Source organism: Lathyrus oleraceus, chromosome 5 (genome assembly GCF_024323335.1).
Source record: "Lathyrus oleraceus cultivar Zhongwan6 chromosome 5, CAAS_Psat_ZW6_1.0, whole genome shotgun sequence".
NCBI lineage: Eukaryota > Viridiplantae > Streptophyta > Magnoliopsida > Fabales > Fabaceae > Lathyrus > Lathyrus oleraceus.
The window spans coordinates 525976793-525991064 of record NC_066583.1 but is presented as its reverse complement, the minus strand read 5'-3'; the positions used below and the strand labels follow the sequence as shown (position 1 = coordinate 525991064).

Genomic DNA, 14272 nt, shown 5'->3' with positions numbered 1-14272 from the left:
CAGCATTCTGATGGATTTTGTCATTTGATCTAGCTTAGAGGTCAGCAAGATTATCTCACCATTTAGACCATCTATGACTGTCAGATGCTTCTTCTTCTCAGCTTCCAGCTCCTTGATAAGTGTCTTCTGCTTTTCTCCTTGAACACACACTTCTGCACTTTTGATACATAACTCTTTATATGAAGCAGCAAGTTCATCAAAGGTAAGTTTATCTCCACTTGAGTCATCATCAGAGGCACAGACACTGGTTAGTGCAGTGACATGTTTAGCAGATTCTCCTTCAGATTCACTCTCAGAGTCTCCTTCAGACCAGGTGACAGATAGTCCCTTCTTTTGCATCTTGAGGTACATAGGACATTCATCTCTAATGTGTCCAAAACCTTCACATCCATGACACTGGATTCCCTTGCCTTGGTTGAGCTTTTCTTCAGATGTTGATCTTTTACTGAAGTCAGACGAAATGTTCTTAACATTTGGTCTCCCTTTTTGATCAATCTTCTTTATGAACTTGTTGAACTGTCTTCAAAGCATGGCTATAGCTTCTGATATGCTTTCATCATCTCCAATACTTCCTTCTTCTGAATCCTCTTCAGTATTTGAAATGAAAGCTATGTTTTTGTTCTTCTTTTCAACATTCTCACACATGCCCATTTCAAAGGTTTGGAGAGAACCAATACGCTCATCAACCTTCATATTACAGATATCTTGAGCCTCTTTTATAGCAGTGACCTTCATGGCAAATCTCTTGGGCAATGATCTGAGAATCTTTATTACAAGTTTTTCTTCAGACATTTTCTCTCCTAAGCCACCAGAAGTGTTGGCAATTTCAAGAATATTCATGTGGAAGTCATGAATAGTCTCATCCTCTTTCATCCTCAGATTTTCAAACTTGGTGGTCAGCATCTGAAGTTTAGACATTCTCACCTTGGAGGTACCTTCATGAGTTGTTTTGAGAGTGCCCAAACTTCTTTAGCTAGCTCACAGTGATACACCAGTCTGAAGATGTTCTTATTTATCCCATTGAATAGTGCATTCAAGGCCTTAGAGTTTCCAAGGGCTAATGCCTCTTGCTCCTTGTCCCACTCTTCTTCAGGAATTTGCATAATGATTCCATCTTTACCTGTCTTCGTTGGATGTTCCCATCCTTTGTTGACAGCTCTCCGGACCTTGCTATCCAGAGACCTCAAGAAGGCTATCATACGAGGTTTCCAGTCATCATAGTTAGAACCATCCAGCATGGGTGGTCTATTTGAGAATCCTACATCCTTGTCCATGGTACTAGAAAGTAACGTCCCTAGATCTCACCCAGAAATTAACAGGCAGGGTGCCTGCTCTGATGCCAATTGAAATTCTAGTTAACATACTTTCGATGCCACACTGGATGTTATGACATCCAATTCTGCGCAGACAAGAATGATGCAGAACTTAAATGTAAAGGACAGTAAATAACACAGACAATTGTTTACCCAGTTCGGTGACTAACACACCTACGTCTGGGGGCTACCAAGCCAGGGAGGAAATCCACTATTAGCAGTATTAATTCAGGCCTTAAACCAACTGTTTAATCCTATCACTTAATACCTACCCAATGCAATTTCAATCTAAACTAAGATCAGAGTTCCTACTCACTCCCCCTCAATCACCACAATGATTACAACCTTTAATTAGTTTAAAGTTAAATGGCGAAGTTATACTTCAAATAACTCTTGATTGTGCTTAACAGATTTAATCAAGAAACACAGCACTCACGCTTAAAAGCTTAGAGTGACACAACACTTACAACTCAATGAACATCCTAGTCCAATGCAATCATCTAGGTGATAATTGCTTGGCTCATAGAATACACCTAATACAAGACATAAAAACAATACATCAGTGAAATATGATGATACAATTAATTCTTCACGCTTCAAAACCCCTGAGTTGCTTAAAGTAAGATTGCCATCCTTTTATAATGCAGCACTTGGGCCTTGTACTTGTATTTCCTAAAATTAAGGTTAAGCAAGTTAACCTAATTTCCACATATTAGGGTGCTAACAAATAGGCTATTTGTTAGGTCTATTAATTGTAGCTCAGTTGTTAGTTTCCTGGATTTTAGCTCAGCTGTTGGATTCCTGAAAAATAGCCTGAGAAAAATACTGAAACAGAAAAACTAACTAGCCTACACTTTAGCATATGCTGTCAGGAATGAATGTCATAACATTCAGTTTAACATCCAGAACATAGGCCATATGCTAGGTCTGTTATTCTCCTGAAAAACAGACTGAAATAAATACTGAACTGTAGCAGAAAAACCAACCTGCCTATAATTCAGTATCTGCTGTCAAGGATGAATGTCATAACATTCAGTTTGACATTCAGACAATAGGCTATGTGCCAGGTCTGTTATTCTCCTGAAAGCAGACTGAACTGAATACTGAACTGTAGCAGAAAAACCAACCTGCCTATACTTCAGTATCTGCTGTCAAGGATGAATGTCATAACATTCAGTTTGACATTCAGACAATAGGCTATGTGCTAGGTCTGTTATTCTTCTGAAAAACAGACTGAACTAAATACTGAGCTATAACAGAAAAACCAATTATTCTATAGTTCAGTATCTGCTGTCAGGGATGAATGTCATAACATCCAGTTTGACATTCAGTAAATCCTGTATTAGCCAATCCTGCAGCATACTACTCAAGCATGTCATGACATCAGCCAAGACATCAGAGTACATTTAGTGTTTTAACACAAAATGCAGCCAATCAAACATCTACAAATCCTTTGAACTCTTTATATAGGAAGAATTCAATTTGTTGGAGGATAGGATTAAAGCTTCATTCGAGGTACAATGTTGTTGTAGAATAGGTAGGGTCATCAATAAATCTTAGGTAGTTGGTTGAAAATCTTTTATATCCATTTGAAGTAGTACTATTGATTTGACATTTTATTGGCACAATACATAGTATCTCTTCACCACTCTAGAACAATGTTTTTGCATACGAGTGATAAAACATATGTTCAGAGTTCATAACCTATCAAAGTCTGATGACTAGAGAAGGTTAAGATGACAGAAAGTGCATCATATGCGTTTTCTTCAGAAGAGTTTACTAGTGATAACTAGAGTTGACATTATCTTAATACCTTCTACAAGGGGAGAATTGATTCAGAATCTGATGAAGTCCAGAGTTCAGAGTCTCTTTTATCAGAGTCTAGAGTATCTATATTCAGAGTCTCTCTAGGACTAGAGTTCAGAGTCTGATTTGATCAACATTGTTCAACATCTAGATTTGTTCAGAGTTATCTTTATTCAACTTATTTCTGGATCATATTTAGTTTTTTTTCTCTTTAAGTAAGCTTAGAGTCTACACACTCAACAAATTTTTAGAAAAACAATTATTCTTTTATACTTTTTTATCATAAAAACTTAGGAATAGTTGTAGAACTAAATTTGTTCCAACTGTTGGGTGTGAATATGGAAGTAGAAGAATGGTCTAGAGAGGGGTGAATAGATCCAAAATAAAAAATGCAACCGCTTTTATCCAAAATTAGAGTATTTTCAAAAATGAGTTGCACGCGGAAGGTTTGAAGCGAAAATAAAAATTATATAATCGATTATGATCAAGCAAACACACAGTTCGTTTCACAAATATCCAAGATTACAAACAAAGAAACTTTTGGTATGAGTTGATTCAAGCTGTGTAGTCACAAGAAGTGTACACAATTGATTCTATATGGATTATTAATTCAATTTATTTTCAAATTTATCAATCACAATACTAGCTTGACTAGTCATCTAATTCCAACAAAACCTAAGCTTTATCCAATTAATTGCTATCAAGAACAAAACTAAATAATATGACTGAATTGAAAAACCTAGCATGCAATCACTACGAAATATAAATGCAAGAGTAGAGTTAGAGAGATGACTTGGAATATCCTTCGTTGGAATATCCTTCGTTGGAATATCCTTCGTTGGAATATCCTTACCATCGCTTTTCAACTTTCGACCGGGAACCTAAAAATTCATATAAAATAAATCATTACTTTTTGTGATGCAAAAGAATCGTTGTGTATATAATTCAATGGGTATATATATTTGTACCTCTTTTTGAGATGCAACCGACTCGATGCGTCTTGAAATCCCTTTACCAGCTTTAGGGGTGGGTCTTGTAGGAGTCTAACATTACCATGTAATAAGGATTGATTAAATATCATAATTGTAGCTGAATTGAAATGTGAATTCTAAATATTCATAATCATTTAGAACATATATACCTCGGCATCAGGGAAAATTAGATCTGACGGCCAACCAACAAAGGATCCGACTGCATCTCGCATCAACGTTGTCTCTGAAACAACGTCGGGTAATGGTAGACGGGCGTCCGTATCTAATACGAGGTCAACCGAAACTTTCATAAATCCCACCGGGAGGGGATTATGGTGAAGTAATTCACCCGAAGTATTGTGCACTTTTCCCTTGCCAACCATGCGATAAGTTGGTGACGATAGATACAGCTGACAAGGTGAAATGCCCTAAACCAATAATAAATGTTATTGTTAACTTGTATATGTGTCAAGTAAAAAAGTGCTATTTTAATTTCATAATAACATATATAATTACCTCGGGAAATTTCGGTTGATGATTGATACTAGCTCGGTCACTAGTATCTTTTGCCTCGGAAGCGCACCTTTCCTCTCTATACCTTGCATTCTCGTTTTGCAGTTGGAGTACTTGTGCCCTTAACTCCGCCAAGGTCTCCATCACCTCTTTGTTGGTAGGATTTTTTGTTTTTGTTTTTTTATAAAATGACGACGGAGTCACACCAAAACCCTTACCCCTCACACGACCGGAATACTCAGGAACATTTAGTACTCGACTAAGTACGCTCCTGCAATCCTGGACCTCGGTTGAAGGGGTTTGGGATAAAGTCTCCTGAAATATTATTAGAGGAGATTAAAAATGAATTATATGTCTAACAAAATTTTCGATATAATTAAAGAAATAATGTTACATATACTTACACATTCGTCATAAACATTTTGGACCGCTTCAACGACAGCTCCATCCTTCCCAACCCGAGCAGCCTTCCATAATACGTGGTCCGGAAGAGATGTTGCGTCACTTTTCTCCTCGGCTAGCTACACATTGAATTAGATTATAAGATCATCAATTATAACATATTGTGACAATGTATAAGCTCATAGCATTTGAATATACTCACAATTCTTTGTTGTAACCGTGCATAACCCGTACGCCCTTTTTTGTACGGATACGCGGGTTTTGATGCCCTTTTCCTATTTATGTCGCTTATTTCCTGGATAAAAAAGTTCAAGGCATATTAGAACCAAGTAACTTAACAATTGTATAATACCATAATTAATAGACATTACATGGAATTTTTCGTTTCTTCGTTTGGCGACAAAGTTATCCCATTCATCGGCTGAAATAATCTCGGCATACTTCATTGGCCGTTCTCCTTCAACAAATTTTCCTTCCTCATCCTTGAGAAATTTGTTGCACAAAAAGGATCGAAATCCTCGGAGTCTTTTTCCGGCCAATTGAATACAATATTTTTGCCGGCTTTCATCGATGTGAAAGGATCTCTAAAAAACATACAAATGGAGTGTGTTATTATAAAGTAATATTATAACAATATATGGTTAACAAATAGTCAACAAAAAAAACATATAACAATATATGGTAAGTACCTGTATCTCCGACCATATTTTTTCCTTGCCAACCTTCAAGTCCGGACTTCTCCAATTATCACATGTAATCGGAATATGTTGGCGAACAAGGAAACCAATGTAACTTGCCAACATTGAACCGTTAGGCTCAATTAGTTGGTCTTCAGCACTCCAATGTACTTCAAATTTTACACCCTTGTCTCTTGCACGAATGATTGACTTCATAACAGTCAATCCTCGTTTGATTTCTTTTTCAACATTATTACGTGATTCATTCGCGGCATGGGTATCGTCTTGGTTAGCCATTTTATCTGTAATATAGAAATGATTCAATAAGACCCAAGTAAGACAATGATTCAATACGTGAACACATTTACTGCATGCACAAACTTACTGCATACACATTTACTCACACACACCTACTGCATGCAAAAGACCAATGCAAACTTATGGTGTTTGGAACATGAACAAACTTGCATCCATAATCATCAAACTTCCAAGCACAAGCTCAAACACACTTCAAATATATCAGTTTTCAATCAGAAATAAAAAACTCAGTTTGCCCTAAACAACATTAATCAACATAATGCACAAAATGAAAAACTAAGTTTAGAAAATGCCCTAATCAAACACATGAAGAAAGTGAACGGTAACGATGGAGAAGAGAAATACCTTAAAGGTGACGGTAACGATGGAGAAGAAAGTGAACAGTGACGGTGGAAGAGGTTAACGCAGTGAACGTGAACGGTGAGGGAGGGAGAACGAACGGCGACGATGACGGTGAGGGAGGGAGAACGAACGGAGGACGAGAGTAATCGCAGTAGAGAGTAATCGCAGTTGAGAGAAAACCCAGTTACGTAAACGAAATAGCTTATAGAGAGGGAAAATAAAGAGACATGCAGTATATGTTATAATTTTAATGTTTACTAAAGGGGACCTTAGAGGGCGCTTTTTTAAAAAAAGCGCCCTCTAAAGGGTGCCTAAGAGGGCGCTTCTGAAAGCGCTCTCTAAGGCTTTCCAAAAGCGCCTTCTAAACTGGAAATGTACATGGACTTAGAGAGCGCTTTTTCAAAAGCGCCCTCTAAGGGTAACCTTAGAGGGCGCTTTCACAAAAGCGCCCTCTAAGGGTAACCTTAGAGGGCGCTTTCACAAAAGCGCCCTCTATTGTTGTCCCTCCATTTTTTTTTTGGCTTCACTTTAGAGGGCGCTTAGTGACAAAAACGCCCTCTAAAGGGGGCCTAAGAGGGCGCTTCTAAAAGCGCTCTCTAAGGCTTTCCAAAAAGCGCCTTATAAACTGGAAATGTACATGGACATAGAGAGCGTTTTTTTAGAAGCGCCCTCTAAGGTTACCCTTAGAGGGCGCTTTCAATAAAGCGTCCTCTATTGGTGTCCCTTCATTTCCTCATTATTTTTTCGCTTCACTTTAGAGGGCGCTTTGTTACAAAAGCGCCCTCTAAAGTGCGCTGTCTATTCAAGTTGTTCGCTCCTTATTTTTTCTCTTCACTTTAGAGTGCGCTTTTGTAATAAAGCGCCCTCTAAGGGGCGCTGTCTATTCCAGTTTTTGGCGTAGTGACTGATATTTATAGTGCTTCGATATTCGTCCTCGCTTGGCCTACATGCACTATTCAATGGTTTATCAATGGAACCTGCATAGCTCCTTGTTATTTGAAAAATATTTCCAAGAGTTCATACAATCACGAATCCAAAAATTACACCTGAGAAAATAAATCTCCTAATTTGGATCTTGACTTGTATCTAGCAAACTTGTCAAACTCTTCTACGTAATATTTACTCGAATAATTTTCTTGAACCTTCCAATAACACCAATTCTGCTCCAAGCATTCGTGTGTTGGTATCAACCCATTTATCTTACCCAATCCTTGACCGGTGATATTGTCCGGAAATTTGAGAAGAACTGCGCCTTATTTATAGCCTTCTACTCAGTTACTACTAAAGCAATGCTAGAGAGAAGAACCAACTTCTTTTCAATGGAGTTTGTCACCATCATTAACAATCCCTCTTTCTGTCTAACAACCTTAAAACTCGACAAGATCTCCAAGAACGGTTAGTTTCAAGTACGTGCCTCATTCGATCAATTTCACAACTCAAATTAACAAATATGATGTCAATTGAAGTTGAAGATGTGAGAAATTCGTAACAAGACTTTCAACATTCAAAACTGAGGAAATTGATTTTCACACAAAATCAAACTGAAAAATATTAATAGAATGATGTATGTTATGTTTGAATGATGACATAAAATGATTTATATGTGCTTGAGATGAAGCACACAAAATGGTCGAAAAGAGGTAGTTAGATTCGAATCAAGAAAAAAATGATTTGAATCAAATGAGAAAAAATGAAAGAAATACCCAAATCTTGAAAATATGTTAGTTGATTCGGGTCAAGGAATACGTTATTCGAATCACAAGCCTTCTTATTTGAATCAAGAACAAAAAGTGATTCGAATCAAATGACCCAGAACTGACATGATTTTTAAGAAAATTAATTTGATTTGGATCATGTTGATAGTTTGATTTGAATCAAATCAAATAAAATCAACCATGATTTGTGAAAAATAAAATTGATTCGGATCATGTATAAATTCTGTTTCGAATCAAATCAGACAAAATATGTTCTAGGGAAAATGATCAAGATCAAGTGAAAAATATGATCAGGATCAAATTGCTGAGTTGAGCTACTGTCCAATTTGATAAGAATCACGAATTCAGTGTAAAACTATCTGATTCGAATCAATCTTGTAAAATCTCAAATTTTCAAGTTTTCAAACGCTTTTTGAGATTTTACCTTGAATCAAACTTTTTCAAAAACACAAGGGGATTTCATTTGATTATCATATGCTATTGATCAAAGAGCATTTAGGTTAAGATCAAATCTAACCATAGTTTTAAGCATGCTAAACATAAGAAATGAAATCATGAAGGAGACTCAACGAATCAAAATAAATACATAAATGAAAGCGATAAGACAAACAACAAAATAACCGGATAGAAAAGACATGCAACTATAATCTCTTTTTTTTTATGCTTGGCAAGCTTTCACAAACATTGAGTCTACCTTTGAGAAATTTGGCTAAGGAATTTGTTGAAAGAATTAAAAATGCCACAAGAAGATCCTGTCGAAATATGTGTTGACAAAGAATCCTGTATTTCATGAAAGAAGTAAGCACATTGACACCTGTTACCACTTCATAAGAGAATGCGTCGGGAAGAAAGCGGTGAAATTGAAGTATGTGATGTCTAGAGATCAAGTTGCCGACATTTTCACCAAGCCACTCAAGTTGGAAACTTTCATGAAGCTAAGGAATATGCTTGGAGTCACAAATAAAGTTTAAGGGGGGATGTTGAAATATTAAACTTGATTTGGGTCTAACCTTATTATTTGATTTTTGGACTTAGTTATTTTGGGCTTAATTTATTTTGGATAACGTCTCTAGAAAAGTCTTGTAGTATTTTGAGTGTCTAGATATTTTTTAGGATTGTGATATTTTCTAAAATACTCTTTGAATATCTAGAGTTGAGACCTCTCTAGAATTAGTGTGTCTAGAGTTCTCCTTAGAGTACTATAAATAGAGATGTAATCTCACACTTTTGTATCAAGCAAAAATACAAAATTCTCTCTTCCATAAATAATTCTCTTACCTATCAAGTTGCTATTCAAACCTCTAATATTCCCACACATTTTCTCTAAACACAAAAAAACGTATATTTCCTTCAGATGTGCATCATATATCTACTCACAAACTTTTACCAGTACTTGTCTTCACCCTTTAAATATCAGACTATACCACCACAAATTATCCTCTATATTTTCAAAGGAGGGAATCTATGAGAAAGAAGAGGTCTCATATTTTAGAAGATTATATCTTATACTCCTTAAAATGACTTTTATATATTCATGGATGTATGATGTTATTTGCAATAACATTTCCCAACTTGGAAAACGTTAACAAAAAACAGGTGAAAACTTATTTAGTTACTATCTCAAATAATATTGACAAAATAAACCCTACGTTAACATGACACAAAATATCTATATTTCGAATGAAACAAAACTAGTTATAAAAAAAGACCTTCACACAAAATCAAAATATCTACTATTTTATAACAATAATAGTGTAAAATTCGTTATAACGAATACTAGCTGACTATTCAAACACATCACCTTATCTCCAAATTATCTATTTTTGGTATACTTTGTGTAATATATATATCACCTTATCTCCAAATTATCACCTTATTCCAAATACATGTGACTGACTTGAGAATTAGCATCAATGGCAGTCATAGGCAACTATTCTGTCATGAAACTTTGTTGTTCATCAAACCGTGCAATAACCTTAATACAAAAGGTTATTGCAGAAGTTATCGGTACATACTTTCTTGTATTTGCAGGGTGCGGTGTTGTAGCAGTGGACAAAATCTATGGCTCCATAACATTTCCAGGGATATGTATCACTTGGGGTTTGATTGTAACCGTTATGTGTTATTCTGTTGGCCATATCTCCGGAGGACTCTTCAACCCCGCGGTGACGATAACCTGGGCCATCTTTCGCAGAATCAAAATCATCGAAGCTCCACTTTACATTGCTGCTGAGTTACTCGGTTCAACACTTGCGAGTTTAACATTATCTTTAATGTTTGATATTACACCAAAATCTTATTTCGGAACTGTGCCGGTTGGATCAAGCGGCCAATCTTTAGCTGTGGAATTCATTATCAGTTTTCTGTTAATGTTTGTTATTTCAGCTGTTACAACAGACGATAGAGCGGTGGATGATTCAGCGAGTATTGCGGTCGGAATGACGATAACGTTGAATCTTTTTATAGCTGGACCTGTTTCAGGTGCATCTATGAATCCAGCAAGAAGTATTGGACCTGCAATTGTGGTGCATATTTATAAAGGTTTATGGATATATGTAGTTGGTCCTATTCTTGGAGCCATAGCTGGAGCACTTGTGTATAACTTTCTTAGATCTGTATACAAACCAAGGGCAGAAAAAACAGCTGAAACGCCGGCTTCAGAAATAACAACAGAAAAGCCAAATTCAGATTTAACAGCAAAAGAACCATTGAGGAGCATAAATATAGGTTGATTTAAGGGTGCATCAATGTTTTCTTTATTTTGAAGTTGATTTATGGATATAAGTTTTCTTTGTTTTATGGAAATGACAGTAATTAGGGTTTTAGACTGCTTTGTTTTATTTTATCTATTTTGAAGTTGTTTAGTTTTTATGTAATAAAATATTATTGCATTCTATGTTAAAATATCTATTTATATTGGTTTAGTTTTCATTTTTAGTGTTATATTTATGATACTAGACTTGTTTGACAGTATTTGTATTTATCACAGTTTTTTCTTTCTATCAAATAAATTAGAGTGAAAATTTGTCTAGTTATAATGCATATAATATCATTCACAAATTGAATGATCAAGAGAGTATTAAAAAAGATTTTAAATCTATATTTGAAGGGTGGGTGAGGTTATAGGAACGTGACCTTTTTATAGCAAAAATATTTGAATTTCAGTTTCGAGTTTTCTACTTCACCACTTAAGATTTATGAGTGTAATTAGTCGTTAGATTAGTGACAAACTCCGCATTAGAAACGAAACAATCTAGAAAGAAAGATTGAGTTTTTTCAAACGATACAAAAAATTCTTTTAATTTTACGAAAGGGAGAGAAGAGGGAAGAAGAATAATTGATTAAACCGTTTTTCTATTTATTTTTTCAATTAGGGCAAAAAGTTACAAGTGAATAACAACAACCAACACTTAACTTTCTCTCAACAACTTGAGAGAGAAGTCTATTTATAAACTAGAAGTTAACTTAAACATTAAACTAACTTAAGCGCTAGCTAACTTAAGCAAGCTGGCTTATACAACTGCATGTTATAACATGCTTCGACTACAATACACAGATCTTTGACTCCTGCATGCTTGAACAGACTTCGAATACAACATGCACAACTCTATCGAAACATGAAGTTATCCCTGTCTAAATTAGAGTTTGATCCAAAATACCACAAATCTCCACCTTAGAACAAACTCTACAACATTAAGGGAACATACTAGCTTTCATCATGCAGCTTTATCAACTGAATACAATGGAAGAACTTGCTACTTGAAAATGACTTGGTAATCATATCTGCAGCATTGTGATCTGTCGAAACATTCATCACTTTGTTCTCCACTTTCGATTTTCTCCCGAACGAAATGTAACCTAACATCAATGTGCTTTGTTCTCTCATGATAGGTTGAATTCGTCGACATATGTATGGCACTTTGACTATTATGTTTAACAGTGATAACTTAACCTTGAAATTTCAGTTCCTTAGCAAACCCTTCAAGCCACAATGCTAATTTCACAGCTTTAGGGAGGATAATATATTCACCTTCAGTGGTTGATAAGGAAACAAACTTCTGAAGAGAAGCTTTCCAACTAATTGTTATACCAAACATAGTGATATTAAACCCAAAAAGATATTATCCGGTATCCATACATCATGCACAGTCAGAGTCGACAAATCCTCCGACTTCGGCTTCACCATCACTTGTGGCTCCACCATAAACCAAGACGCTACTAAGGGATCTTTTCATGTATCTCCGAATTCACTTTAAAGTTTGCTAGTGTGCCTTCCCATGATTAGTCATATACTTTCTTACAAGGAACACTCCGTACGCTATGTCGGATCTCGTACAGACCATAACATACATCAAAGAATTTACTATACTAGCATACGAAATGTTATTCATATAAGATCTTTCGACTTCAGTACTAGGACTTTGAGTCGTACTCAACTTGAATTGAGGATTTCTCAGTGTTACAACAAAATTTGAATTCGACATACCAAATTTATGGGAAATCTTCTTCAGACATGTCTCTTAAGATAAGCATAATCTCAACTGCTTTCTATCTCTCCAGATATCAATCCCAAGAATCCTAGTGGCACTCCCTATGCATGTTCAACCTTCACCTTTATTGCATTATCGACATTATTGCTTGCTATGAGGATGTCATCCATATAAAGCAACAGAATAACAAATGAACTTCCAAGTCAAAATATGAAGTAAACACAGTGGTCGAAAAAACTCCTAGTGAAACCTATGTGTGTCATGAACTTGTCAAATCTCTTATCCCACTATCGAGTGGACTGTTTCAGGTCATACAAAGACCTATTCAGCTTGCACACATAATCCTCCTTTCCCTTTTCTGCATACCTTTCAGGTTGCCTCATCAGGATTGCTTCATCTAGATCACCATACAAGAAGGTTGTTATTACATCCATTTGTTCAAGTTCTCAGTCAAACTTCGCCACCATGGCTAACAACATTCTAATGGATCTATGACTTACAATAGGTGAGAACATGTCATTGAATTCGACTCCTTTTTTTATGAGTGAACCCCCTAGCAACCAACTTTTCCTTAAATCTCTTCGACATCAATCATTCGATTCCTTCATTAATCTTGAAAATCCATTTAGATCTGACTAACTTGGCTATAACAGGTTTCTCAATAAGCTCCCAAGTGAGGTTATCATGAAGAGATTTCATCTATTCATCCATGGCTTTCATCCATTCAGTCTTGATCTGACCCTTTATAGCTTCCTTGTAATTTATAGGTTCTTCATCTAGTGCCTTACTAGCATAGATTAATGCAAATGCTATGAGATCTTCATAACCAATTCTTTGAGGTAGCTTGATGACTCTTCTTGACTTGTCTCTTGCTAGCAGGTAGTTATTTTCAGCCTCCTCATCTTCATCAGTAACTTGTGCTTCTTCTTCGATTTCATATGAGTTATGCAAATAAGCATCAATATGCTCCACCTCAATAGGAATCTCTTCATGTTCCAGCTCTTCTTCAAAGATCGTTGCATTTCGACTAGCATCATCATTTTTCTTGAACGTTGTTTCTGCTTCTAGGCACCATATCCTATAGGATTTTACTTTGTCAGGATACCCCATGAACATGCTTCTCAAAGCTCTAGGTTTGACCTTGTCTTGCCTAATGTGAGAATAGGCTAGATATCCAAATACTCTAAGTTTGTCGAGATTTGGTGGATGACCCGACCAAACTTCTTCAGGTGTCTTCATCCTCAAGGCAGTCGAGGGACACCTATCTATCAGGTATACTGCAGTCACAACAACTTCATCCCAAAATACCTTCTTCAATCCAACACTAACCAATAAGCATCTAACCCTTTCCAAGATTGTTCGATTAAATCTCTCATCCAGACCATTTTGCTAAGGAGTACCTACAACAATATTGTGCCTTTCAATACTAAACATACTGTAATAACTATTAGAAGCTTCATTGCGAAACTCAAGGCTTTTATCGGCTCTCAACCTCTTAACCTTCTTGCCATTCTGATTTTCGACCAGAGTCTTCAAAATTTTGAAATTCTCAAATGTTTCATCCTTAGTCTTCTAGATGAATACCCATAACTTTATGGAATAATCATCAACTATAGATAGAAAATACCTTCCACCCGAGTGTGAAGGATTCCTTGTAGGGCCCCAAATATCAGCAAGAATGTAACAAGAGATCCATGCGTTCTTTGTTTACCTTTGTTAAACTTA

At 36.0% G+C, this 14272-nt stretch overlaps 1 protein-coding gene across 1 annotated transcript; it reads left to right on the top strand.

The window, feature by feature from the left end:
* The first annotated feature begins 9851 nt into the window (after positions 1-9851).
* Positions 9852-10986, top strand: LOC127086056 (probable aquaporin NIP-type). The gene has a single exon (XM_051026734.1). The coding sequence runs from the start codon at positions 9971-9973 to the stop codon at positions 10787-10789; it is 819 nt and encodes a 272-aa protein (XP_050882691.1). The 5' UTR covers positions 9852-9970; the 3' UTR covers positions 10790-10986.
* The last annotated feature ends 3286 nt before the right edge of the window (positions 10987-14272 follow it).

Excerpts from the sequence above, each read along its gene's own strand:
- LOC127086056 (XM_051026734.1), top strand. The coding sequence starts at position 9,971 with ATGGCAGTCATAGGCAACTATTCTGTCATGAAACTTTGTTGTTCATCA.